General features: G+C 53.2%; 1 protein-coding gene across 6 annotated transcripts in view; it reads left to right on the plus strand.

Moving 5' to 3' along the window:
• ZBTB7C (zinc finger and BTB domain containing 7C) overlaps positions 1–23,743 on the plus strand; it is a 382,923-nt gene that overhangs the window by 277,173 nt on the left and 82,007 nt on the right. The window contains exons 1-2 of one of the 6 annotated variants that reach the window (XM_033421373.2): positions 7,478–7,542; positions 12,993–13,937. The exons of 3 other annotated variants lie outside the window; for them this stretch is intronic. Coding sequence is in view for 1 of the 3 variants with exons in the window: in XM_004266078.3 (XP_004266126.1) it covers positions 7,442–7,542 (101 nt within the window). In the remaining 2 variants the exon portion in view is untranslated. 2 more of the 6 variants (XM_033421374.2, XM_004266078.3) reach the window with 2 other exon arrangements.

The raw sequence follows: 23,743 nt of genomic DNA on the forward strand, positions 1-23,743 counted from the left end.
TGCAGGGACCCAGGATGGACAGGCCAACTTTCACCATATTTACCAAAGGGAACTTGGGTCAAGGCCAGAGTTTGCAGCTGGTGTAGCCTGGACCTCAGCTCCCCAGGCTGCCTAGACCCACAGGGTCCTGTCTTGCAAATGTCATTTAATATTAGGTAAATTAGTTGTTTGTCTAGGTTGAGGTTCTTAGTTCTTTTTTTTTCTTTCTTCTCATTCTTCCTTCTCTTTCTCTTTTTAGGTTTTTTAGTGCATAAACGTCCCCTTTATAAAAAAAAAGGTATCTCTAGAAGCACGGAGTTAAGTCCTCTCCTTGCTTTGCTGGTAAGCTTAGGTGACTGTGCTGAGGAAGACAGACGGCGCTGGGGGCACTGGGCAAGGAGACAGGCGGCTGGGGCTCCAGGCAGGGGCTTCACACTGCACCCAGTGTGACCTTGGGCATGTCACCTCCCCACCCTTGAGCCCATTTCCTCGCTCTCTGGGAGCTATAAATCCTGCTCTCCCAGTTCCTCAGAGTGGGGATCAAATGAGGTGAAAGACTGCGGGAGACCACAAAGCGGTGGTTTCCCCTAGGAAAAGAGCAAAGGACAAAGACTTGGCCTCACCCAGCTGACTTCGGGGTAGATGGTTCCTTGTCTTTCCCTACTGGGAGGTCAGCTCCATGAGGACAGAGACATGACATGTCCGCGTGTTCACTTTATAGCCGAAGCCTAAGTAGAAAGGCAGTCAGTATATAGCTGTGGGAGGAAGGAAGGGAGGGAGGGGGAGGGAGGGAGGAAGAGGGGAGGGAGGCCGCCTCCCTGGCTGGTAGTGTGGCCCCCTTTCCCTCCACTGCCCCCATTGGCCACATTTTGGCCAAGCCCTCCTCCCCTAGATGCCCAGCTTGCTGTGGTGGTGACAGGCCAAGTCACCCAGAGCTCCAGCCGCTCTGCGGAAGCTCGTGGCCCCCTCCCCTCCTCCCGAGGGTGCCACCGATACGATCTGGGAGGAGGGCGAGGCCCTGGCAGCCCTGGGACTCTCAGGCTGTGAGCTCACTCGCCCCGTCTGTTGTGTGCCCAGCCAGGCAGGGTACTTCCCCCTCACTTCCCCAGAGGGAACAATTCCGGCACCCTGGCACCCTGTTCTCAGCCTGTACCTCCTCTCAGAGGCTCCCACCCGAGGTCAGGACAAGCTCTGGCTGGTCTCCCAGCGCACCTGAGAGGTGGAGGGAGGGCTCCGAGTGTCTGGGCCTCCCCCCTGGGCCTCGCCTTCTTCTCCAGCTCCCACTGGACTGGGAAGCCAAAGGCCAGCCAGCCACAGGACTCGGCTCCCCTGGGTCACCTCTGTGTACCTGAAGAAGTCGGGGACTTAGGTCAAGGAGTCTGGCCAGTGGGGTCTGGAGGATGGGTCTGCCGCCCTACGACCCAGGGGCAGAAATGTGTGCAGCGTGGGCACCCAGCAGATTTGGATACACTTTATGACTGTATAAGCTTAGGTTAGATTCTGTCGTCACTCCTTCTCTGTTCTTGATTCGAACAGTGATGAACTGTTATCTCACTTGGTATTTTAATACATTTCAATAAAATCTGATCTTAGGACCAAAGTGATAGAATCGCGTGATTACAGGTACATCCATGCGATAATAGTACAAACAAGGGACTTCAGAATAGTGAGGACTCGGTCTGTCATCAGACAGGAAGCTGGGCCGTGATGCAAGAGGCCAGGTGCCCCTGAAGTACCACCTTCGTGCTCCAGCCAGCTAAGTTTTTCTCAAATTTTAATTAAACGTTTTTTGAGCACCTAAGAAGTGCAAAGTGGGATGTCAGGTGAAGCTTGCATTTAGTGGGGGGTGGACTGTACGCTCCAGTGAGACACAGAGATGTCGGCTGGGGGGAGGGGGGAGCACTGAGGCAAGACTAGTGGCCCTGCATGGCCGTCATGTTGCCTAATGTGGTGGGATTACGGGTCTCCATCTCGCCTTGGTCTCACAAATTTTCTCTATTATGGAAGAATTTCAAATGTTTTTTCAGATAGATCAGTACTCTCTTTAAAATTATATATTCATATACATAAGTTTTTAAAAGACTATTAATCTCACGAGAGTTTTGCATCACTGATTTCAGACATCTCCATTCTGCCACTCACTCGCTTTTTAATCTAAGCCTCAGTTTCCTCATCTGCAAAGTGGGACTCAGGGTTGTGCTGGGACTGAGCGTGATGGGTTTAGAAGCCACTGAAAACTCAAAGCACCGCATGCACAGGCCTCATCAGAGGTCGGGCCTTCAGACCTGTGGTGTCGGGGGAGCATGGCTGTTGGGTGGAAATCCCCAGATAAAATCAGCCCTGGCTGGGTCTCCTGCTGGTTCTCTCGGAGGTCGTAACTGCTGCTCTGGACCAACCTGTTTCCATGCTTGCGTGGCAGCATGTGCAGGGGGTGGATGGGTCACAGCTGTGGGAATGCCCTCAGTCCTCACAAGCCGATTCACATAAAGAATCATCAGGGCTGACGACGGAGCAAAACCTTCTCGAAGCCCTTTCAAGCGCGTTACGGCCGGGACTGTCTTCTTGTTTGTTTCTCGGCACTAGCCTGGCTGTAGAGCCTGGTCGGGCTCCTGGTCATCATCTCATCCATAGTCCCCCTTTCCTGAGGATGGGAATGTGGGAGGGCGTGTGACATCCCCAGGGGCACACAGCCTGCCAGTGGCCAAGCCAGGACTAAATCCAGTCCTCCTGGATCTAGGGTTTTCTCTACAAACGTTTTCCCCCACATATTTGCCAGGAGGCTACCGAGTACCAGGTACACACAGTGAAAAAGGCACACAGGGTCCCCGGCCCACAAGCAGCCTCTGTTCTGGTGGGAGGGACAGTCGAAACATAATTAATTGTAAACATGCTGTTAAATAAAAGTAAGCGAGCTGCATGAGTGCTTCGATCGAGGGTCAGAAATAGATAATGGGGGGCGGATTTTCTATCCGTGGTGGTCAAGGAAGCCTTCTCTGAGGAGGTGACGCTTCTTCAAGACCTTAGGTAAGGGGAGGGCATGTCAGGCCAAGAAGGTCCCACAACAGGAAGGCAAAGGAACTCGGTGTGTCTGCTGGTGACTGGAGGATGGGGGCGGGAGGCAGGGGTGAGTCTGGGGAGAGAAGCAGGGATTCTCCGTGCCTCGTGGGCCACAGTGAACAGTTTGGACTGCATTTTAAGTGCCCTGCGACATGGCCAGATGCACGTCTGAGGATTACCGGGGCAGCTGGGTGGCACTGGGTGGAAGCAGGACAGGAGTGGGAAAAGGGGGCCAGTAGGGGGTCCCGCCCAAGTCAAGAGGAGAGGGTTGGTGGCTAGGGCAGTGGTGGAGGACACAGGTAGAGGGCAGACTGGGGATCTGCCTTGGAGATTGGAGCCTTGCAAGTGGTGATTTGGCTGGGGCGGGGGGAGGGGCGGGAAGGAGAGGAGGGCAGCAAGGGCGACTCTGAGTTTCCAGCCTGAGTAACACTCAACCTCAGTGCCATGTGTGTCCTCTAGGGAAGACTTGCTCTAGCGCTTTATCACAGTCTAACCTCCATCTCAGCCTCCTCCTTCCTAATAACAGCCTCTCAGTTCAGTAAGAGTCATTATTCTGCCTGCTCAGCAGGTGGGGAAACTGAGGCACACACTAGCAAAGCAAACTGCTTCTTAGGGAACCAGTTGTAGGAACTAGACAGAGTGCCAGAGCCCAACCCTGGGCTCAGCCTCTGGGCAGCAGAGTCCAAAGACCCAGGCATCGTGTCCAGTGGTTGTGATTTATCAAGCTGTGTGACCTTGAACAAGCGATATGACCTCTCTGGGCCCCAGTTTCCTCATCAGTAAAATGGAGAAAATAAAAGGACCTACCTCATGGTGTGCTTGAAGGATTAAATGAGGGGTAGATTCTCAATAGATGTGAGTGATTACTACTTTCGGATTGCACGGGCCATCTGTGTGTCCACCTCTCTGTACACATTGTGTGTGTGTGCCTGCTTGTACAGAAGCTGTCTTCGTGCCTGTGTCACAGCTGATGACCAGGCAACCGCTAGCGTTTCAAGTTGGCGGTAGCGGATCTGCTTCCTGCGCTTCTGTTTAGCCTTCCGAGCCACCGCTTGGTGGTTGGAGCAGATGCTTCCATGCTCCCTGGAACAAGGGCGTGTGGTGGTTTGGAGGCAGATGTGGAAGGCCAGGCGTCTGTAAGCCAGCCTGTTTCCAAGCGCTCTGACCGACCTGACCCAGGAAGGGGGTGGGGCGGGAAGGAGGGAGAGTAAGGGGGAGGGGGCCAGAGAGGGCCTAGGAGGGAACCACCCCCCCAAAGGAAATGCACAGTAACAGATCTGGAGTCTGGCCCGCCCTGAGCCCCTTCTGTGTGGCTCTGGGAGCCTCTCCCACCCCCCTCTCCCCACCCCACCCTCCAAGACTCCTTTATGTTCCTGTTCCCAGAAGGCAGCTGGCATGGGGGCTGAGAACAGGGAGGTGAGGCTGGAGGGGCAGAGGGGCAGAGGGGCAGGGCTCCCCACTTTTTGCCCAGAGCCCTTCCGAAGGGTGTGTCCCAACAGGGCATGCACACACAGTGATTAAGGGGGAGGGAGGAATGACATCCACTGTCCACTGCGGTACCCAGCCGGTGGGCTGGACCGTGGCCAACTTTCCCCTGAGGCTCTTGGCTGCAGTATCCTCACCCCTGGCACCACCCACTGGCCTACTCAGACGCTCCTTAGGTCCAGGGGCGGGAGCCCTGCTAGGAGGAACCGCCTGGGGGTAGGCTGGGCTGGGCGCACAGCTCTCCCCCACCCCTCCCTAAGCCTCCCTCCTCCACTCCCTCTGCCCACATTGAGCTCCAGCTGGGTTTGAAAGAGGTGCTCTAATCCTCCCTCCCTCCAAAGCAGGCCCTGCCCTGTATTCTCTCCTTTTTTTTTTTTTTTTTGCGGTACGCGGCCTCCCACTGCTGTGGCCTCTCCCGTTGTGGAGCACAGGCTCCAGACGCGCAGGCTCAGCGGCCATGGCTCACGGGGCCCAGCCGCTCTGGGATCTTCCCGGACCGGGGCACGAACGCGTGTCCCCTGCATCAACAGGCGGACTCTCAACCACTGCGCCACCAGGGAAGCCCTGTATTCTCTCCTTTTAGCTGGAAGCTGTATCCATAAACTGATTCTCTTGTAGACCCCAACCTGATGCTTTATCCACTGGGAGAACCCTCTAAACCAGGCCAGCTGCCCCCTCCCCCAGCCTTCACTCCACCCACCTGACATGCCCTCCTGCTCACAGCAGCACAGACTTCCAGGTCCGCCTGGACCAGTTCCTGGAGCGCTCTCCAGATGAGTCCTATCCTCATGACTGCCCTGGGTTCCTTGTCTGCTCTGCAGAATCAGCGCCCTGTTCCTAATGGACCCCGGATAGTGCTCTAGGTACCCCGCCCCACGCTGACTGGTCCCCTGTGCTTTATCTCCCCACAGACGTGAGGCTTCGAGGGGAGGGCGACACCCCACTGCACCCACCCCACCCCACCTCCACCCAGGCCGCTGTGGCAAACCTCAACTTCTGGGTGCACAATAAACACTTCTGGATTGATACTGATTCCATCCAGGTCATGCGCTGGCACCTTTACCTACTGGTTCTAGGAGTGGAGTGTGGAGTTATGCCTGAGTGGATATTTAATTAGTGCCTTTGTGGACACAGGGATTTAACTTTTCATTCTTTGGCTTGGGCGTTCCGGGAGTACATGGTTTTTGATAAAAAGCTATATGGAGTCATCCAATCTTGGAAGCTGTCCACCAACCCTGATTAAGCACCTTCCCTTCTGACCTTCAGTGCCTGATTCCCTGATTTAGCACCCCCTCCCCTCCCCACCCCTCCCCACCCTCCCCTCCCCTCCCCTCCCTTCTTCTCCCCTCCCCTCCCCACCCCTCCCCACCCTCCCCTCCCCTCCCCACTCTCCCCTCCCCTCCCCACCTCTCCCCACCCCTCCCCTCCCCACCCCTCCCCACCCCTCCCCTCCCTCTCCTCCCCTCCCCTCCCTAGCTCTGAGCCTCTCCACCCCCACGCGCTGCCATCAGTGACCCTCCCACCATTACAAGAAGGTCTGACAAACTCCTTCCAGCCCCTTGTGGAGACTCTTGCCCCTGACCCATGGGTATTTTTCAGTTTTAGAACTACAGAAGGAGACCCTTCCTGCCTTCCTGAAGCAAATCTGCCTGGCTGGCGCAGGCTCTGTGCAGGGCGTGCCCCACAAAGGAATGAATCACTAACACTGGGATTTCAGGCAGGGGGCACCTGTTGGAAGAGATGAATTGAAGTCTGAACCATCTTCCTGGGGTTCTGCCAACCTCAGCCCCATCCTGGGCCTTCATAGACTGATGGGCCTCTGGGATTTACCCCTGGCCCTGGGATGCTTTAATGTTTGTGGCCTGCCGGTGAAGAGTGGCAGAGGCCATGGAGGGCCAGGTCTCTCATTGGTCTCATTTGTTTTGAGCTGAGTCTCCATCACACACCAGGCAGCTGGTCTCCGGGGAAGAAGGACCCTCCCTCCCTGGCCCCTCCCCCCTTTCTGAGAAGCACCAGCCTAGGTACCCAGGAGTTAGTGAAGGTTCCCGCCAGGTGAAGGGCAGTTCTGGGTAAAAGGTCTGACAGCAGCAGGAGCCTCCGAGCTCCTGTGGGCGTGGTGTGTGGTCTCAGGGAACAGCTTGGGCAAGGGCGCTCCGCCACACCTCTCTGGGATGGGTGGCTGGCCCACCCCAAATGTGGACTGTTGGGTCTCCGGTTGGCATTTCTGAGTCAGTCTTAGAATGGCGACAAAGCCAGGGACAGCCTGGTGATACTGTGTTTGTCGTTGGGGAGAATAGGGCAGTAGGTGCTCCCACTTCAGGCTTCAGGACTCCCTCTGGGCCAAGTTCCCTGGGCAACCCCGTGGAGGGAGCCACGGTTCTGTGCTTACTTCCTGCACTTCCCTCCTTTTCGTTTGCCACTTGAATGCTTGCTGTGCAGTGTTTTATTTGATAAGTTACACTCACGACCCTTTAAAGAGAAAACATATAATTCTAGTAATTTTATTGGGCTCAGGTTTCAGGCAAATGGAAATAAAATTGCCTCTAAAAATAAAAGACATGCAGAATTGGAGAAAAAAACAATAACAATGAAAAGCCATCCCTGATTTGACATAAATGGTAAGGCATTTTGTGAAATGTTAGAGAAAAAATAAACAAACGAGAGATCCAGGAGAAAAGTGGGGGAAAAGCTCCTCCACTACCCTTGCTTTCATTTCTGCTTTACCTTTACGAAGGGGCTTACTTTTTGTATTAGAAAGTGAGGCGTAAAGTGCGGCTAGTGAAATTGGTCCTTGTCCCGCGCTGAACAGTACAGGTGGACAAAAAGGGGCTGCCTGCCAAATACTTCTGGTTGGAGGGAGGGGTGGGAGTGCTCTCTCAAAACCACTCCTGGAATGGCTTAACTCGCCCAGCACGAATCAATGACAACCTCCCGCCGGCTGCGGCAGGCTCCCCTGAGCCCGGGACCCTGGCGGCGCTCAGGACACGACCCGGGCACGAGCGGCGTCCCCGGGGCGGCCAGGTGGGTCTGCGGCGGCCTCGGCCGGAGCGGGCTGGGATGGGCTCGGGGCTCCGGGCAGGCGGCCGTGGAGGCGGGGGTGGGGAGGAGGCGCCCAGCGGTTGCATCCCCTCTCCGGGCACTGCTGGGACGCCTGGCCCGGGTGGCGGCTCGGACTGGCCCTCGCCGGGCGTGAGTGGCGGCGTCCGCGAGGAATTTCAAAGCCGCGCCTGGGCTGGAAACGAGCGTGCTGGGGAAAGCGGGGCTAGGGCCCCCGCGGTAATGCAGGGGCGCGCGGCCGCCTACCTCCCAGCGCAGCGCAGGAAAGAATCGGGGACTCGGAATTCAGCAACTCTGCTCGCGTTCTCAGCGCCCGCGGCCCTCGCGTCAGGTTTTGGAGTGGCAGAAAGGGGACAGCGGAGAGTGCGAGGGGCACTCTGGAAGGTAGTGGTCGATAGACATTGTTAGTTTCAAGACCCTCCCCCCAAAAAAGCTTGGCTCCCCCATGTCAGATGCAAAACTTGGGGGCGGGGGCAGGGAGAAAGCCAAGGTAACTCCTGGCAGAAGTCAGGACAGGGGCAGGAATGAAAGGGGGATTGGCACAAGTCGCTGGGCGAGCCGGAGGGAATCCCGTCGCCGTCCCGGGCAGAATCGCCAGCAGAACCGGGTGGGTGGGGACCCTTCCCTGTGCCCTGACCTGGGCGTGGGTGGGCGGTGGAGCCAAGCCCGGGTCCCGGAGCTCCAGAGGCGGCCGGGTCCGGGTGGGACGGGCCAGCTCCGCGCGCCCCAACCCGCGTCGCCCTCGCGACCGCCGGGTTCCCTGCAGCAGGGTACCCGCAGCGGCCGCGGGCTGGCCTGGGAGGGACTCAGGAAAGAGCCTGCACACACACATCCCCCCCCCACACACACACACACCCCGGCGCTGAGGGTCGAGCGGGTGCAGTTTTCTTCCTGTCTGAGGTCAGGGCTCCGTGGGTCGTCGGGTTTGGTCGTGCTGGTTTCTGGCTTCTGTTGTCCCGGCTGTGGACGGTGGGCCGGGGACGGCTGCCCTTTTTCTCTTAACCCCTGGTACTGGGCTCTGCACAGGAGGCAGCCTCATTCCCGCGATTCATTGGGCGACGGGTGGCGTACCCCTTACAATCCCTCCAAATGCAGGAATATGAACAAGTAAAGGAAGTGGTTGAAACAATCAGGCAGTTTTCCCCAGTCATAGAAGTTTTTGTGGAAGGGGAGGGATAGGAAGGGCAAAGGTCCTGCCAGGTTCAAGTTTCAGATCCACTCCATCACCCAGTTAAATCCTAGGAATTAGAAAGGTTCAGGGACCTCCTCTGGATAGATCTCCAGATCTCTTCTAACAAGTCAAAAGAGTCACAAGCTACACGCTGGGCCCTTCCCTGAATCAACTTTTCCTTGAGAGACAACTGGGAGAGCCATTTTGGGATCTGAGAAGAGGCACTTTAGCAGCCAAAGGTCTACAAAGGCTTAAAATAAGAGGAAGCTTTGGGGCAGGACCCTGAGGGAGGAAGACCAAAAGACCAAAGGCCTGAAGGTCATAGAACTCGAGGCTTATCCTGCCGTGTCAGCTGTGGGAGATAAGCCAAAGAGGGTACGGGCAGGGAAGAGAGGGATGGGACATTCAGAGACCATCTACCATGTGCCAGGTACTGTGCTTGGCACACTTTATCTCCTCTAACCCACACAAACCATCGGATATGAATCATTAGCTCCACTTTGCAGATGAGGAAACTGAAGCTCAAAGGGGTTAAGTAAGTTGCCCAGGTACTTAGCGACAGAACCAGGAATCCAAGCTACCCATCATACCACCCATCTTTTAGAATGTTTCGTTTTAGTTGAAGAGACAGGACTCCATCACTCTGGTATAATTATTGTACAAAATAGTATGTGTTACATCCAGTGTTAACCTTCTTGAACCTGAGTTTCTTTCCATTCCATCAGTCAATCATTTATTCGACAACTGTCATATTGTCTAATGTGTGATTCCAAGCACCGTGCTAAGTGTTGGCATACATTAGTAAGTGAACTCTGACCTGGTCCCTGGCCTCTGTCAATGGGAATAGTAATTGTAACAGTACATCCTTCAGTGACTATCGAGTGAATGAAATGAGACAGTGTGTGGGGAGGTGCTACAGAAGCATGGCCGTGAAGGAGGAGAGGCAGCAGGGGGGCTGGGAGAAGACGAGGGGTGGGCAGTTGGAATGGTGAGTGTCCCCATGCTGCAGTCATGAGGACTGGTCCCTGGAGTGCACACAGTGCCTAGGAAGCTGTTTGAGCCCCTGCTGTTCAGATTACTGGCTTACAGCCGTGGGTTCTAAGATGAGCCTTTAGTTTTGGGCATCGAAACTGGAGAGGACAAGACCCCATGCAGCCTCTAGGAGGACTGGTGCCTCTCTGCAGCAGTGCCAGCCAGGCTGAGAGCTGCCCCAAGAGCATCACTCCCAGCCCCCACCCTCGTTCCTCAGCAGCTGCAATGGCACCTTCCATACTCTCAGGGCCGGAGCTGCAGCTCCAAGCCCCTCATCCTACCGTTGGAGAAGCTGGTCCGTGTTCACAGGACTTGGCAGTGAAGCCAGCACTAGAACCCAGGTCTCTTGACTGTCCATAGCTCTCAGAGCAGCTCACCCCCACCTGCCAGGGTGTTTCAGGACTCAACTGAAAAGATGGTGTTCCATCCACTATATCTCCACTCACAATGCCATTCCCCGATGCTCCTGTCCATCTCTGCTTTAGCTGAACAGACATATCTGTCCTAATAAAACGGTGTCAGATGAATCTTTGACACAGAGCGGCCATAAATATTTCAGGACATTTGGCCTGTTAACTCTCCTTCCATCTTGAATGGTATAATAGGTGTAAGATAACTGCCTCTAAAATTAACTCTCACTTTTGTGAGGAAGGTGAACTGATAAATCTTGCCTTGAAGCTACGCCCATCTGAGGGATGTTCTGCGGGCTTACTTCTTCAGAACTGACACCAACTCTTCTGGGGAGGACGATTTTCCTCTTCCTTTCTTCTTTGTTTCTTTTTTTTTCTTTTCTTTCTTTTCTTTTTTTTTAACTCTCTTGGCTTTGAGGTCACAAGATCACGTTGTATTCCATTTTGATGTCGTGGTGACAGAATAAAGGCATTTTTCTCCTAATATTGAGATGATCGGCCTGATCAGAGCGGTGAGCCCCCGCCTGGCTGCCCCATGTATACAGCGATTGCACAGGTGGATAACTGCATGGGAATGTCTGTTTGCTCAGCGTTTGCTCAGCCGTGCAGCCCTACAGGTTGGGCCAGGGAGAGAGCTGTTCAGTTTATTTTCCTTTGGCTGGGAACTGTGGAGATGAAAAGAGGGAGGGGAATCTGGGGTTGAGAGATTGTTGCCAAGAGCAATTTGGAGTCTCCTTCATATTAGTCAGAGATTGTGTTTTTTCCTTTCTGAAGCTGCCTGCCTCCTAGTAACTTCCACCGAGGACTTTTTTCCATCTTTGTGCGCGCTTGTTAGTTTTTGTTTTGGTTTTTAAGTTGCTGGACTTCTCATGACTTAGCCAAAAACAGATAACTTGAGGAATGGGGTGATGAAATGGGCCCTTTGTACTATATATTCTACATGTCGTTGCTTCATAACTTTGAATACTGATAGACCCCGAGGTACCACGATGGAGTAAGATGAGTAATTCCTTTGAAGGGAGAGTTTATCTTCAGTGGATGACTTTCAAAATTGCAGCATAATTTAACTTTCCCTTTGTCCATCTCGAGCCTGTGTTTAGAAAAAGAAGAACGTGTGCTCTCCTGTCTCACTCCCTTTTGTTCCCTTTGGGAGGCCCCTCCATCGGGGCCTTGCTTGGAAGGGGACCAGCCAGAGTGGGCCTCCTTCCCTTTCCTCGTCACCCCCGCATCTCCTCCACCTGCAGGAGGCCAGCAGTGGAGAAGGAAGCTTCCCCCGGGGGTAAGAACTCTTCCCCAGTAGTGGCCTGGCTCGGGTCACGTGAGGTGCAGAAGAGGAAAAGCTGGCACGACCGAAGCCTGCCCCTCCTGGGCCAGAACCCCGGGGCGGGATGTTCTTCATCTGTCAAGAAGTGAGTTCATCCTCTGAACAAATTGAGTAGAGCAGCACCGAGACACAGAACTGAAAAAACTGCCTAATAATAGAGTACACAGTCAGTGTCGGCTTTTTCAAATTAGATACAAACCAGAAGCAGATGTACACGTGACCTCCCCAAATAATATCACAGAGCTGAACTTGGCCTTCAGAAGAATTCTGCCTTGCCTACACACACGTGTGCACACGTACACTCAGGGCAGTTGCTTTTTTGGCTGTGGCTTCTGGCTGATAATTTTGCTCTTTCTGGAGCTACCGGGTTGATCCGTTGTTTTTTGTGAGGCTACTGGTAAAAGTAAGAGGTGACAGTGACCCTAATTCCTGTTGATACGTGCCTTCTTTTAAGCCCTGGGGAAGTCTACCAGAGAACGCCTCTATTAGCAGAACCTAAATAACAGGAACTTTTCTAAGGTTTGTTGTTGTTTTTTTTTTAATACCAGCTTTATTGAGATATAAGTCACATACCGTGCGAGTCACCCACTTAAAGTGTACAAGTCGGTGGTTTTTAGTATATTTACAAAGTTGTGCTACCCTCACCACCATCAATTTTAGAATATTTTCATCACACCAAAAAGAACCCCGTAACCATTAGCACTCACTCCCCATTTCACCCCAACTCCCCAGTTCTAGGTCACCAAAAATCTACTTTCTATCTCTAAATAGATTTGCCTGTTCTGGACATTTCATATCAATGGAATCAGAGAATATGAGGCCTTTTGCGACTGCTTTCACTCCACATGTTTTTAAGGTTCATCCACACTGTAGCATGTATCGGTATTTCATTTCTTTTATTGCTGGATAATGTTCCTTGTATGGCTATATCACATTTTATTTATCCAATCGTCACCCGATGGATAGCTGGGTTGTTTCCATGTTTGGCTCTTGTCAATAATACTGTGAACATTCACGCACAAGATGTTGTTTGGCCATAGGTTAGTCTTTCTCTTGGCTATATCCCTAGGAGTGGAATCGCTGGGTCAGATGGTAACTCTATGTGTTACCTTTCGGGAAACTGCCGACTGCTTTTCACAGTGGCTGCACCATTTTACGTTCCCGTCAGCAGTGTGTAAGGATTCCAGTTTCTCAACATCTTTGACAACATTTATTGATAATATCTGCCTTTTTAATTGTAGCCATCCTATTTTCTAAGGGTTTATGTGCTCAAGGAAGCAGCACCCAGGAAATATTCTGGAATCAGCTAAGTCACATTTGCTTGCCGTACCTACAGTGAGATCCATGTGTTTCAACTTCTTGATCATCCTACCTAGCCTGGTGTTTCCTCTGCATGTCCCAGACCTCTCACCAGGTTTTCCCTATAAGTTTCTATGGGACAATGCAGGGGTCGGTGCTCTCATTCTGTTTTCCCAAGGAATGCTCCAGAGAGCCGGCAGTGGGGCCCGCTCCCTCAGTCCCACTTCATCCAGATGCAGCTGCTGATGGAAAACCAGGCCCTGGGAAAGGAAGAAATTGACCTGAAGGGAAATAAATGTGACATTCATTGGACAAGCTGTTCAATGTTTGGGACTTCGATGGAGACGACTAAGATCCTGACCTTTTTATTGTGTTAAATGACACTTTTGGGACCACGAATAAAACTGTTGGAGAGCTAACATCATAACCAGGTGGCAGCCGGGCAACACAAGGCCACCTCATCCCGTTCCTGTTCGGGCCTTGAGCTGGTGGCAAGACCCATTGATTCAGGCAAAACTGCTAGGTGTGTCTGGGTGCTCTATTTCACACTGGTATTTCAGCTCCATGATGAAATAATTTCATCCCCTTGTCATACCTATGGGACTGACTGGAGTCACACTCAACAGAGGTAGATAGGAGCCGAGTGGTTCAGGGGGGACTCACCTAGTTTGAAAGACTGCCAAAGATTGTGAAAAATTATCCTTTCACCCAGAACATGCTAAAATCTCAGTCAGTGGCATCAAGTTCAGTATAAGCAGACCTCAGTACCGGAAATGAATTCCAATAGCTTCTTGGATATCATTGTCAAGCAGCTGGAATCAGGCCCAGCTACCAATTTACTCTTCACTTTCAAGCAGTGCTTAATCCAGCAGTTCCTAAACCTGACTCCAGGTCGTCATCACCTATGAAACGTTTTAAAGATTCCATGTGCCGGGCCCCACCCACGAGGTACCGAAGCAGATGCTCAACGGAGGGGACCAGGCGCCTGAAGGCGGTTGTGATGGAGAGTGAGAACACAGGCTGACCTCTCTGGGCTTCAGTTTCCTTTCTCAAAACGAGCCGTTGGATTAGACTGGCGTCTCCAAAGGGATTCATGGAGCTGATTCAAGCAGAACAGTTCAGGGTGAGTCTGTTTTTGCATGAAGTTTTATTTCTACAAGGGAGCTTCTGCTGCTGAAATAAAATTCAGAGAGCCCTTGAGTGGATGGTTTCTGAAGTTCAGCTATGACAGTTCTGAGTGTCACATTCTAAGAGGACAATTGTCCCAACTTCTTGGAGGAGGATTTAGCAGGAGTCATGCAAATGGAAGTTACTTGATAAGGGAGTCACGCTCTGTGAGGGTCCGAGCTGCCTGGCTGGCTGTGTGCACCACGGTGACGGGGTAGAATATGATTCGGTAGCCCTTTCTTCTCCCACTCCCCTCAGTAGCATCCCTGCCCACCTCCCTTGAAGTCCCCATAGCTTTCCTCCCCTTCCTCTACTGCTGTTTCTAAGAGTAGCCCAGAGTGTCAGACATTCATTCGTTCGTTCCTCCATTTAGCCGCTTCCCACACGCCTCCTATAGGTGACGAATTGACTAACACTCCATTTCTGTCCTCCGATAACGTGCCACACATTCTAACCAGAGAGGCAGCCTGAGGGCCCCGGAAGTGCCGTCTCAGGGCCCCTTGGTTTGGATGGAGGGTTGTGGAGAGGCCTGAGTTCATGGCATGTCTGGAGGGCGGCCTCACCTCTAAACCTGTCTGCAAGCTCTGCTCCTCCCCCCTCCCCCACTGGGGCTGTGCCCTCAGCAGGCGGCTCAGAAAACGCTTCTGTCATCCCTGGTCTCAGCCAGAGACCATGCCCTCCTCCTTAACACGCACCTGCTGGGGAGAGGTGGGCAGAGGCGGGAAAGGGAGGGCTGGTTTATTTGGAGATCCAGCCCTTGGCTCCCACCCCATACCCCTGACTGGACAACTCGCAGGACAGCCGTGCTTCAAGGACTGAAATCATCAGTGTTTACTAAAGCTGTTGGAGGGAGGGGAAGCGGGGCGGGGTGGGGGGCAGTCACGTATCTGCCTCCCAACAAGCACGAGGCCAGGTGAGGCCCAGAGCCATTCCCTCCCTCCCTTCCTGGTGAACATACACTCGGTGACGTTAGAGCCGCTGCTTGGGGGTGTTTTGAGAGGTGTTTTTCTAATGAAGGAAGAACCTTGAAGGTTCATTTGAATGGGGATTAATGTCTCTGTGGCCTGGACCTGCAGAGAAGGAGAAATTCTAGAAGGGGAGAAGTTTCAATAAAAGGAAGCGGGCTTGATCTGCCTCCTACTGATCTGTGGGGCCTCCTCTGCTCACAGCTTGGAAGGAAATATGTTTGAGGCAGTTTTCCGGGCATCGCTGTATCTTCTTTTGGATTCTGTGTTGGAGAGGGGGTGTGGGGTGTGTGTGTGTGTGTGTGTGTTTTCGGTGAACATTCCACTGTGAGTATGGACTGCCTAAACTCTGGGGTTCTAACCAGGTTATGAAGACCCCCTGAGTGTATGTTCAACCCTTAGGTTTTTTTCGGGGTTTTTTTTGCGGTACGCGAGCCTCTCACTGTTGTGGCCTCTCCCGTTGCGGAGCACAGGCTCCGGACGCGCAGGCTCAGCGGCCATGGCTCACGGGCCCAGCCGCTCCGCGGCATGTGGGATCTTCCCGGACCGGGGCACGAACCCGTGTCCCCTGCATCGGCAGGCGGACTCTCAACCACTGCGCCACCAGGGAAGCCCCAACCCTTAGTTTTGCATCACTCCCTTTTAGCAATACTTGTGCAGGGCAGCAAAACTTTTTTCCTGGTCCTTTCATGCTATTCTTTCACTGTTCAGATTCCTCCACCTGCATGGAGCCTGGCGATCCAGGAATCATTCTGTGTTCCAGAATCACCGCACCCACCCAGCCTCTTAGCTCCCCTTCAGGACTCCCGCTCCATCCTCTCTTTCTGATGATCTGACCCAGTTATTAGGAGAAAACCAATCCATTACACTAACCCACACGAAGCTACCAAAGCCTCTGGCAACCGCGTTACCCTCTTCAGGGGTGTCTGTCTTTGAAACAGGAGACTTAAGTTTCTAACGGGGGGACTTCAGGTGTGAGGATAAAGCACAGTAACTCGGGGCGGAGTGCGGAGGCGGTTTCTGTGGGAATGGGGACCTCCTAGAACCACTTTCATCAAGTGACATCTGTACCTGCTTGTGTGGCCTGGGCACAGACTTGGCCCCAGACTTGGTGGGGGCAGTGAGGTGAGAGGAGGGTGAGTGACCAGAATGAGGGCACCTTGGGGAGGACTGTCAGTTGGGGTGCATGGCAGGGAGAACCAGGGGCTTCTGAAAGGACAAGCTGCACTAAACAGACCGCAGGTTAATGTTTGGGCAGGTGGGGATGAGTTCCTTCCGGCCGGTGGGTTTCTTCAAGGTGACACTGGACCCCAGGAAGGTTGGGGAACAAACGGAGTGAACACAAAGATGGAGAGGAAGGCGTGCTCCAGAGGACGGGACCCTGTGCGGTGGGCCCCTGGCTGGCCTGGTGCACACCCAGCCGTGGGGTCTCTACTCCACTGCCCGCTCCTCCCTGCCTTCTCTTGTTGGGCTCCCCGCTGTGGGACGCTTCCCTACACCCTCCCTCCCTACCCTCCTCCCTTCCTCCCATGGTGCACCCTCTGAGTGAACCTGGCTTCCAGCTCTTGGAAGCCTTTCCAATAACATGGCGGTGAGGTCTTTGCAGACCCAGGCAGAGGAGAGGGGCTGAGCGTCAGCCAACCCCGGGCCCACGCTGGGATGAACTGGCCAGACCAAGTGAGCCTCCACTGGGGGCAGCCAGGAGAGGATGGGTGGGGCCTTCCCCGCAGCCAGTGGGGCCATTGCGAGTGACGCCTAGTCAGCAAGGACAGAAGCAGCGCCTACTGTGTGCCAGGCCCTGTGCTGGCCCCAGAAAGCCTGCAGATGCAGCTCCCCGGCCCCTGCCCTCCCAAGATTGTCATCCGTTTACCCAGTTAAGACAGAACTTGAAAATGCAGCAAGAGTCTATAAAAGTGACAGACTCTGCTAATTGGTCCAGAAAGATGGTGCTATTCAGAGTCAGAGCAGGGGATGGGGGGCAGAGGGCTCAGGGGAGGCTTCGTGGAGAGGCTCTGAGCTGGGACCAGAGGCGAAGCGGCGTGCCACAGCCTCTTAGCTCACAGGCTCTGCAATCGGGGCCTGTTTCAAGACCTGGTTCTCATTTACAGGCTCTGTGGCATTGGACTAGTTACGTAATGTCTCTGTGCTGTGGTTTCCCTATTTGTAAAATGGGGATGAAACCTCATAGTGTTGCTGTGAGGACGGAATGAGAGCACCCCTCAGTGCCCGGCCTGTAAGTGCTGGCTTTCACCAGCTGGACAGGACAAACTCTGATGCAGCACAATGGCCTCTTCCAAGCAGGCATCCCCAGGTGACCTGGAGCTGGATGGGGGCATCCCTTTGGCCAGGATCTCCCTTGGGGGCTGGAACTGTCTGAAATTTTAGAAAAAAACTGAGCAGCATCCTGTGGAAAGTAGTGGAGGTGCGAGTCCACAGTCGGTTTTAGGTGACTTGATTAAAAATCCAAGGGTCTCTCTGGGCAGGACCGGGCTCTGAGGCCTGCTCTGATGGGGAGAGAGGGGGCAGCACACTAGGGCTGTCTTCAAGTCCCAGGGTGTCAAGGGGTGGGTAGATTAAAGATACAGGTATTCTGGTGTATTTAATAAGACCCAGCTGTGACAAAATTCTGGCCTGCTCTTAGACTAAGTCAGTTGACTAAGGAAAGTGAAGAATTACCATAGAATGGGTTATTCAAAATCATTATTATCAGGTATCAATTCAGAGCAGGTAATAGTGGAGGTGGGGAGGAATCAGCATGAGAGGTAATAAAGGAAACAGAAAACATCAGTGTGTAAACTTTTTAAACACCATCCTTTGAAGAGATCAAATGTTATAAAACAATGGCCCAGCCACGTTTGTAAAGTTTCCCAGAGTACACATTGCTCCTGCAGTGGCCCTGTGCCGGCACACCCACGGCCCTGCTCTTGGCAGGACCCTGGTGGGGCTGCTTGCCCGAAACACACCAGGGAAAGGGTTCTCCACGTCACGTATTCTTAGAATGCACCACTGGCTACAGCAGCGCGACCACACCATGACAGACGGACATCTGCTGGACGGTGTCTCCCGGGGCTGCCTGGCCAGGGTCAATGCCCTGGATGGCCTAGTCCACTGGGGCCACCTAATGAAGGGCCAAGCAGACAATGTCAGGGCCTCAAAGGACCTCCTGCTCCTGCAGATGGAGGAGGCAAAATATGCATCTTCTTACCCCACGACCACACTCTTGCCACAGTGCTTGACTGCGTCTCCCAACCCTTAGGTCATTATGGCCAGCACCCTCCATCTCGCTTCCCCAGCCTGCTGTGATCTGAGTACCAGGATGGAAAAGTCGGGAAACAAGTTGCTTTGAGTGGTGGTGTCCCAGGCACAGAGGGCTGTCCGTACTCATATGACCAAGAGGGCTCCCCAGAAAGGTGGCTGGCGGTCAGTGGCCCAGGGGTGCAAGAACAGATGTCTGGAAGGCAGCCAAGAAAAGACACGCCATTCAGGGCTGGGGAACCTTGCTCCTTGGGACACCACCTTGTCCAGAGTCCCATTCAGGAGGGAGGTCCCTTCCACGGCTTCCACAGTGGGAGGCACCTGCTGGGGAAGACTCACTGAGACCTGAGTTCCAGTCTCAGCGCATCCACTTTCCAGTCAGGTCACCGTGGACTTCTTGGAATCTCTGAGCCTCAGGTATTCATCTGTACAATGGGAAAGTTATAGCTGCCTCCTGACCTGGTGAAGGAATTAAAAAGATAAATTATGCACCATGTCTAACACACAGTAGCCGTAATTTTGAAAATAGCTTTCAACTCGGCACTTGTGTACAGCAAATTTCTGGGTCCCGACACACCCACCCAACCCCATCAAGAACCTCTCCTTTGTCCAGTGGCTCCTGTGTTCTGCCTGTGATCATGGTATTTTTCTGCCCGTGATCATGGTATTTTTTCACCACCACTGAGGAAATCTGAGGGCTTCCATCAGTAGCCACCACGCCTGCCTTGGCCTGGCCCTAGATTTCCTCCTGGTTGTCCCTAGATTGACCACTGCTGTTCCTACTGGAGCAGAGGGGCTGGGAAACAGGGTGATAGCAAGGAGCTTTCTCCCCAACTAATGTTAAAACCCTTCCTGTCCATTTTCCCAAAAGGCGTGTTTGCTTTCCCATCTTCTCACTCACACTTGCTCCTTGAAGAAGTCAAGCTCCTCCAGGGCTGGCTCAGAGAGCACTTCACAGACACCAAACTAAAACTACCAAGCAGTATCCCGTCAGGATTCCCACTGTCTCAGCCAGTGAGGGTGGGTGCCCCGGCCTCCATCCCAAGGTCCCGAGACCCACCAAACCCCTGCATCACTGTGCCCCAAAGACCCTTGTGGTCCTCACACAGTCAGGACTCCTGGTAGCTGGTCCTGTTGGCCAGGACTGCACGGGTGGGCATGCAGACTCCCTCCCACCCCCTCCCCCAGCAGCCTGTCTGTAGTAATGATTAATGTGATCAATAAGAAGATAAACAATAAGTTGGTAGCAAAAGCATCTGAAAAAGGTAATTAGCAGCAAAACACCATGGTTCTTCAAGACGGTTGGTTGCATTTTGTTTGGCTTTGGGGACTGTGGTGCAGATTCTATTCCAGCAGGTGCTATTGGCTTCTGATGAGTTAGATGCCACCCGGAGTCTCCTACATGTTCACATGAAGGGAAGCGCTCCCACCTCCTTCCCATTCCAGTGTCGCCCGAGGGTCTCAGACAGGCAGACAGACTCCAGGCTTTGCGTGGCTCTTCACTGGCTTTTCATCAAGCCTGCAAAGTTCAGCGTTACTAGGGAGAGGTCACCACGCCCCGAAGGAACAGATGCCAATTAAAGGGGCCCAGTTTGCCTGAAGAGTTGGGGAGCCGGTATCCAGCCTGTGATCCCCAGGTCGTAGGGTTAACGTGACAACTAAAATGACTCCTCACAGATGGCTTTGCCTTAATTGGCATTTTTCCTGGCTGGCTGAGCCCTGCAGGAAAGACGTCCTCCCTGTCCCCAGGCTACACCACCTCCTGTCCATCATGGACCCCAGAGCTGAGCATCATACATAAAATACAACAGAAACAGCTCTTCCTAGTAATAAACAAGACTATAATATATATGTGTTTGTGTTTTACAAGTTAATTAATAAAAACTTACATAATAATTCCTAAGAAGAACTGCATGTTAAGGATGCGTCTTGCAGCATTTATTACCATCAACACATCCACTGTTCTTACAGCACTTGGAGGCTGAACTACAGAATTAAGCCTGGATTTAGTCTGTGAATTACTTTCGGTGTTATAGTTCCTGTTTCTCCAAGGCTGGGGGCTCTGGGCAGCTGACTAGGAAGCAGAGTTTAGTGTGAGGATGTTAGTCAGAGGTGCCCTGGGGATCCACCCCTGCGGGATGCTGAGGCAGGAAGCAGGCAGGGCAGAGACGAAGCTGGTGATGCAGCCCCTCCGCTTCAGCCGTCCCCGCGGGGTCATCTGGAGCACACATGGCCACCTCTGGTTTGTCCCTTGCCTTTATAGAGCCCCTGGGACCTCAGGCAGTCATGGAACGTGTGTGTCCCTGGACTGGCATGGCTTTGGGTGGCTCTGCAGCCCAGGCCATCCTGACGGGGCGGTCCTAGGCTGAGGGCTGACTGCAGGCCACACTCCCACCAGCTGGGCCACCAGTCCTTTTTGAGGGGGAACCTGGGTGGCTCACATCTGTGCCTTCTGCAGCCTGTATATGGCTCATCCTTCTCAGTTTGTAAACTCCCTGGAGACAGGATATCCATATATCCTGTATGGCTCTCTGACCCTCACAGCCCCTAGCGTGGAGCTGAGCACAGGACAGGTGATCATAAGGCAGTCAGTGATCCGTGTCGAGGTGTAGATAGGTTTGCCAGAGGCCTCTGTGCCTGGGGACCGATCACCCACGCCACAGCTGCCAGGCGGGAGATGTTACAGCTCAGGGTGGCAGCTCCTCTGGCCCGAGCCCCAGGGAAAGGCTCCCCCGGGCCACGGATCCACACCCCTTCCTTCTGCAAGGACTCAGGGTCTGGGAGGGAATATTCTAACTTTCCTGGGGGTGGGACTAAGATTGTATGAGTTACATGCGTTACCATCTCATCTGTTCACTCATTCATTCATTTACTGAGCGTCTCCAATGAAGCCAGCACGGTGCTGCAGAGCAACAGGATGTGGGCAGTTTTCTCCCTTGTGGGGTGGAATGTATGTACAGCTGGACAGGAATCCTGGGCTGTGAGACCTCCCCACGCTGGGACCCCCCAACCCAGGAGAATCTTGCTTGTGTTAATTTGGCCTCTGGTCCCCACAAGCCTGAAGTGGTGGTTCTCTGCCCTCACCTGGAATGCCCTGCCCCGACCCACTCCTTGCACGGTGCTGCGCGTTTCAGATACTTCACCAGAGCAAGTTGTAACGTATGAAGTCAGCCTTCACCACCCCCGGCTGCTCTGAGCCCTCTTGGTAGAATCGGCTGGAACCACATGGCTCCGTGGATGTAATAGTACCAGCTACTCAGAGGCCTCTCGTACAGAGGAACTTGCGCTCGGGCAGGACAGCATATGTGGTCCCTGCCCTCTACCCGCCACACGCCCTACTCCAGCAGCTATGCACCTATAAATAAAGATACAGCAACCACTACATCTTCACAAGAGAGAAAAAAAAAACACACCTACTAACAATCAATGTAGTCCAAAAGAGGAGAATGGTAATATCAATTGTCAGACGTCCACTCATGGAATATCGTAAACCATGAAAAGGACAAAGGCAGGCAGTGCATAGCAACATGGAAGTGGGTTTATGGAGCACCATTAAAAGAAGAAGAAACAGAACAAAAATTGTGGTGTCCACCCAGCTGTGCCTCCACTGAGCTGTGCTGGCATCACTATTGGTCATGTAGATTCCGGCTCCCAAGCCAGATTTTTTTTTTTTATGTTTTAACTTTTTATTTTATATTGGAGTAGAACCAGTTAACAATGCTGTGATAGCTTCAGGTGCACAGCAGAGCAACTCAGCCATACATATACATGTAACCGTTCTCCCCCAGACTCCCCTCCCATCCAGGCTGCCACATAACATTGAGCAGAGTTCCCTGTGCTACACAGTAGGTCCTTGTTAGTTATCCTTTTTAAATATAGCAGTGTGTACATGTCGATCCCAAACTCCCTGACTATCCCTTCCCTCCACCTTTCCCCCCCCCCCCCGGTAACCATAATTTCATTGTCTAAGTCTGTGAGTCTGTTTCTGTTTTGTAAATACGTTCATTTGTCTCATTTCTTTTTAGTTTCCGCATATAAGCGATATCATACGCTATTTCTCTGTCTCTGTCTGACTTACTTCACTCAGTATGACAGTCTCTGTGTCCATCCATGTTGCTGCAATGGCATTATTTCATTCTTTTTATGGCTGAGTAATATTCCATTGTATACATGTACCACATCTTTACCCATTCCTCTGTCGCCATCGACGTTTAGGTTGGTCTAAGCCAGATTTGATGGCTCCAAACTCAGCTTGCCTCACTGCAGGACCCTGCCACCCCCCTGGCAGGACGTGCAGGGAACGTCCCGTCAGTGCTGAGGGTCACCTAGGACCACGGTGTGCACCGGCCCAGGCACAGGGCAGCTCAGCCTCTCTGCCTCTGCATGGTGACAACACCACCTCCCTGGGGCGACCAGGGGCCTCCGGACACCAGAGCCACCATGTGCCGGCACAGCTCTCCGCTCCTCTCTGCATCCCTTTGGCACCAGGGCCCCATGTCCTCGGCCTCTCCTCTAAGCCCTAATTTCACGGATTGGACTTGCCTCCCAGGCCAGGTTGGGGCTCACAGCATCAGTCTTGCTGTCTCTCCTGCCTGTCTCCAGACTGTAGGCCAAGCTCTTTCACTCAACCCAAAGCTTCCATGCGAATTACTGCCCATCAGTTCCACACACACCTAAGTCCAGAATCCCATTTGTGTAAACGGGAATGTGTAGAATGCGGCTCAGAGGGAACTAGGAAACGGAATCAGGTGTATTGAAGCGTGAGCATGGGGGTGGGGGTGGGGTCTAGTGTGTGCATTTTTTCAAATTACCCTTTAATATACAATATAATGCAGTATATACACATATTTTTAAGCTAACCTTAAAAGGAAAAAAGAAGGGATAGAGCAGTTGTAGAAGGCTATAGAAGGTTCAGGATACACAGCCAGAGCCCTGGCGTGTGCTGAGACCGGAAGGCTCTGGCGACTGGCAGGGTACTGGCTGTGAAAATACAAACCCGTGGGTACCTGAGAGTTGCTTATGTAATGATTTTGCCACCAGATGGGTGGTCCACCTTCTCTTTCGCCCCGAGCCATCATTCCTGGATCCTGGCCCCACCTGATGGCCTGGATCTCTGTCTCCAAGGGTTGCTCTCTCTTACCTGGAGTGGCAGATGGTAAAGCACAGTGCTCCTGGGGCTGACTCTGTAGGAGATACAGCAGCAGGAATGGGAAGTGGCTGCCCTCCCCAGGAAGAGCCTCAGGACCAGGGGCAGTTCTGCCGGCCGAGATTCCTGGCAGAGACTCCTGAGACGCCCACTTATTCTCTCAGAACCTTCCAAAGCCCATCCAACACTGCAGCCGTGCTCCTTCCTTTCTGAGCTGGTGCTCCAGGACTCAAGTGTGAAAACTTACCATGTGCCTTCCCAGCAGCCTCTGCAGGCAAGCCAGGGAGGGCCTGGAACTCAAGCTGCGTGTAGCTGGTGCCAAAAGTCCCCAAGTGAATCCCTGATGGGTTGATGGGAGGGTGGGGCTCAGCACAGATTAAATCTCCTTTGCTTCCG

This window comes from Orcinus orca, chromosome 15 (genome assembly GCF_937001465.1).
Source record: "Orcinus orca chromosome 15, mOrcOrc1.1, whole genome shotgun sequence".
Classification (NCBI taxonomy): domain Eukaryota; kingdom Metazoa; phylum Chordata; class Mammalia; order Artiodactyla; family Delphinidae; genus Orcinus; species Orcinus orca.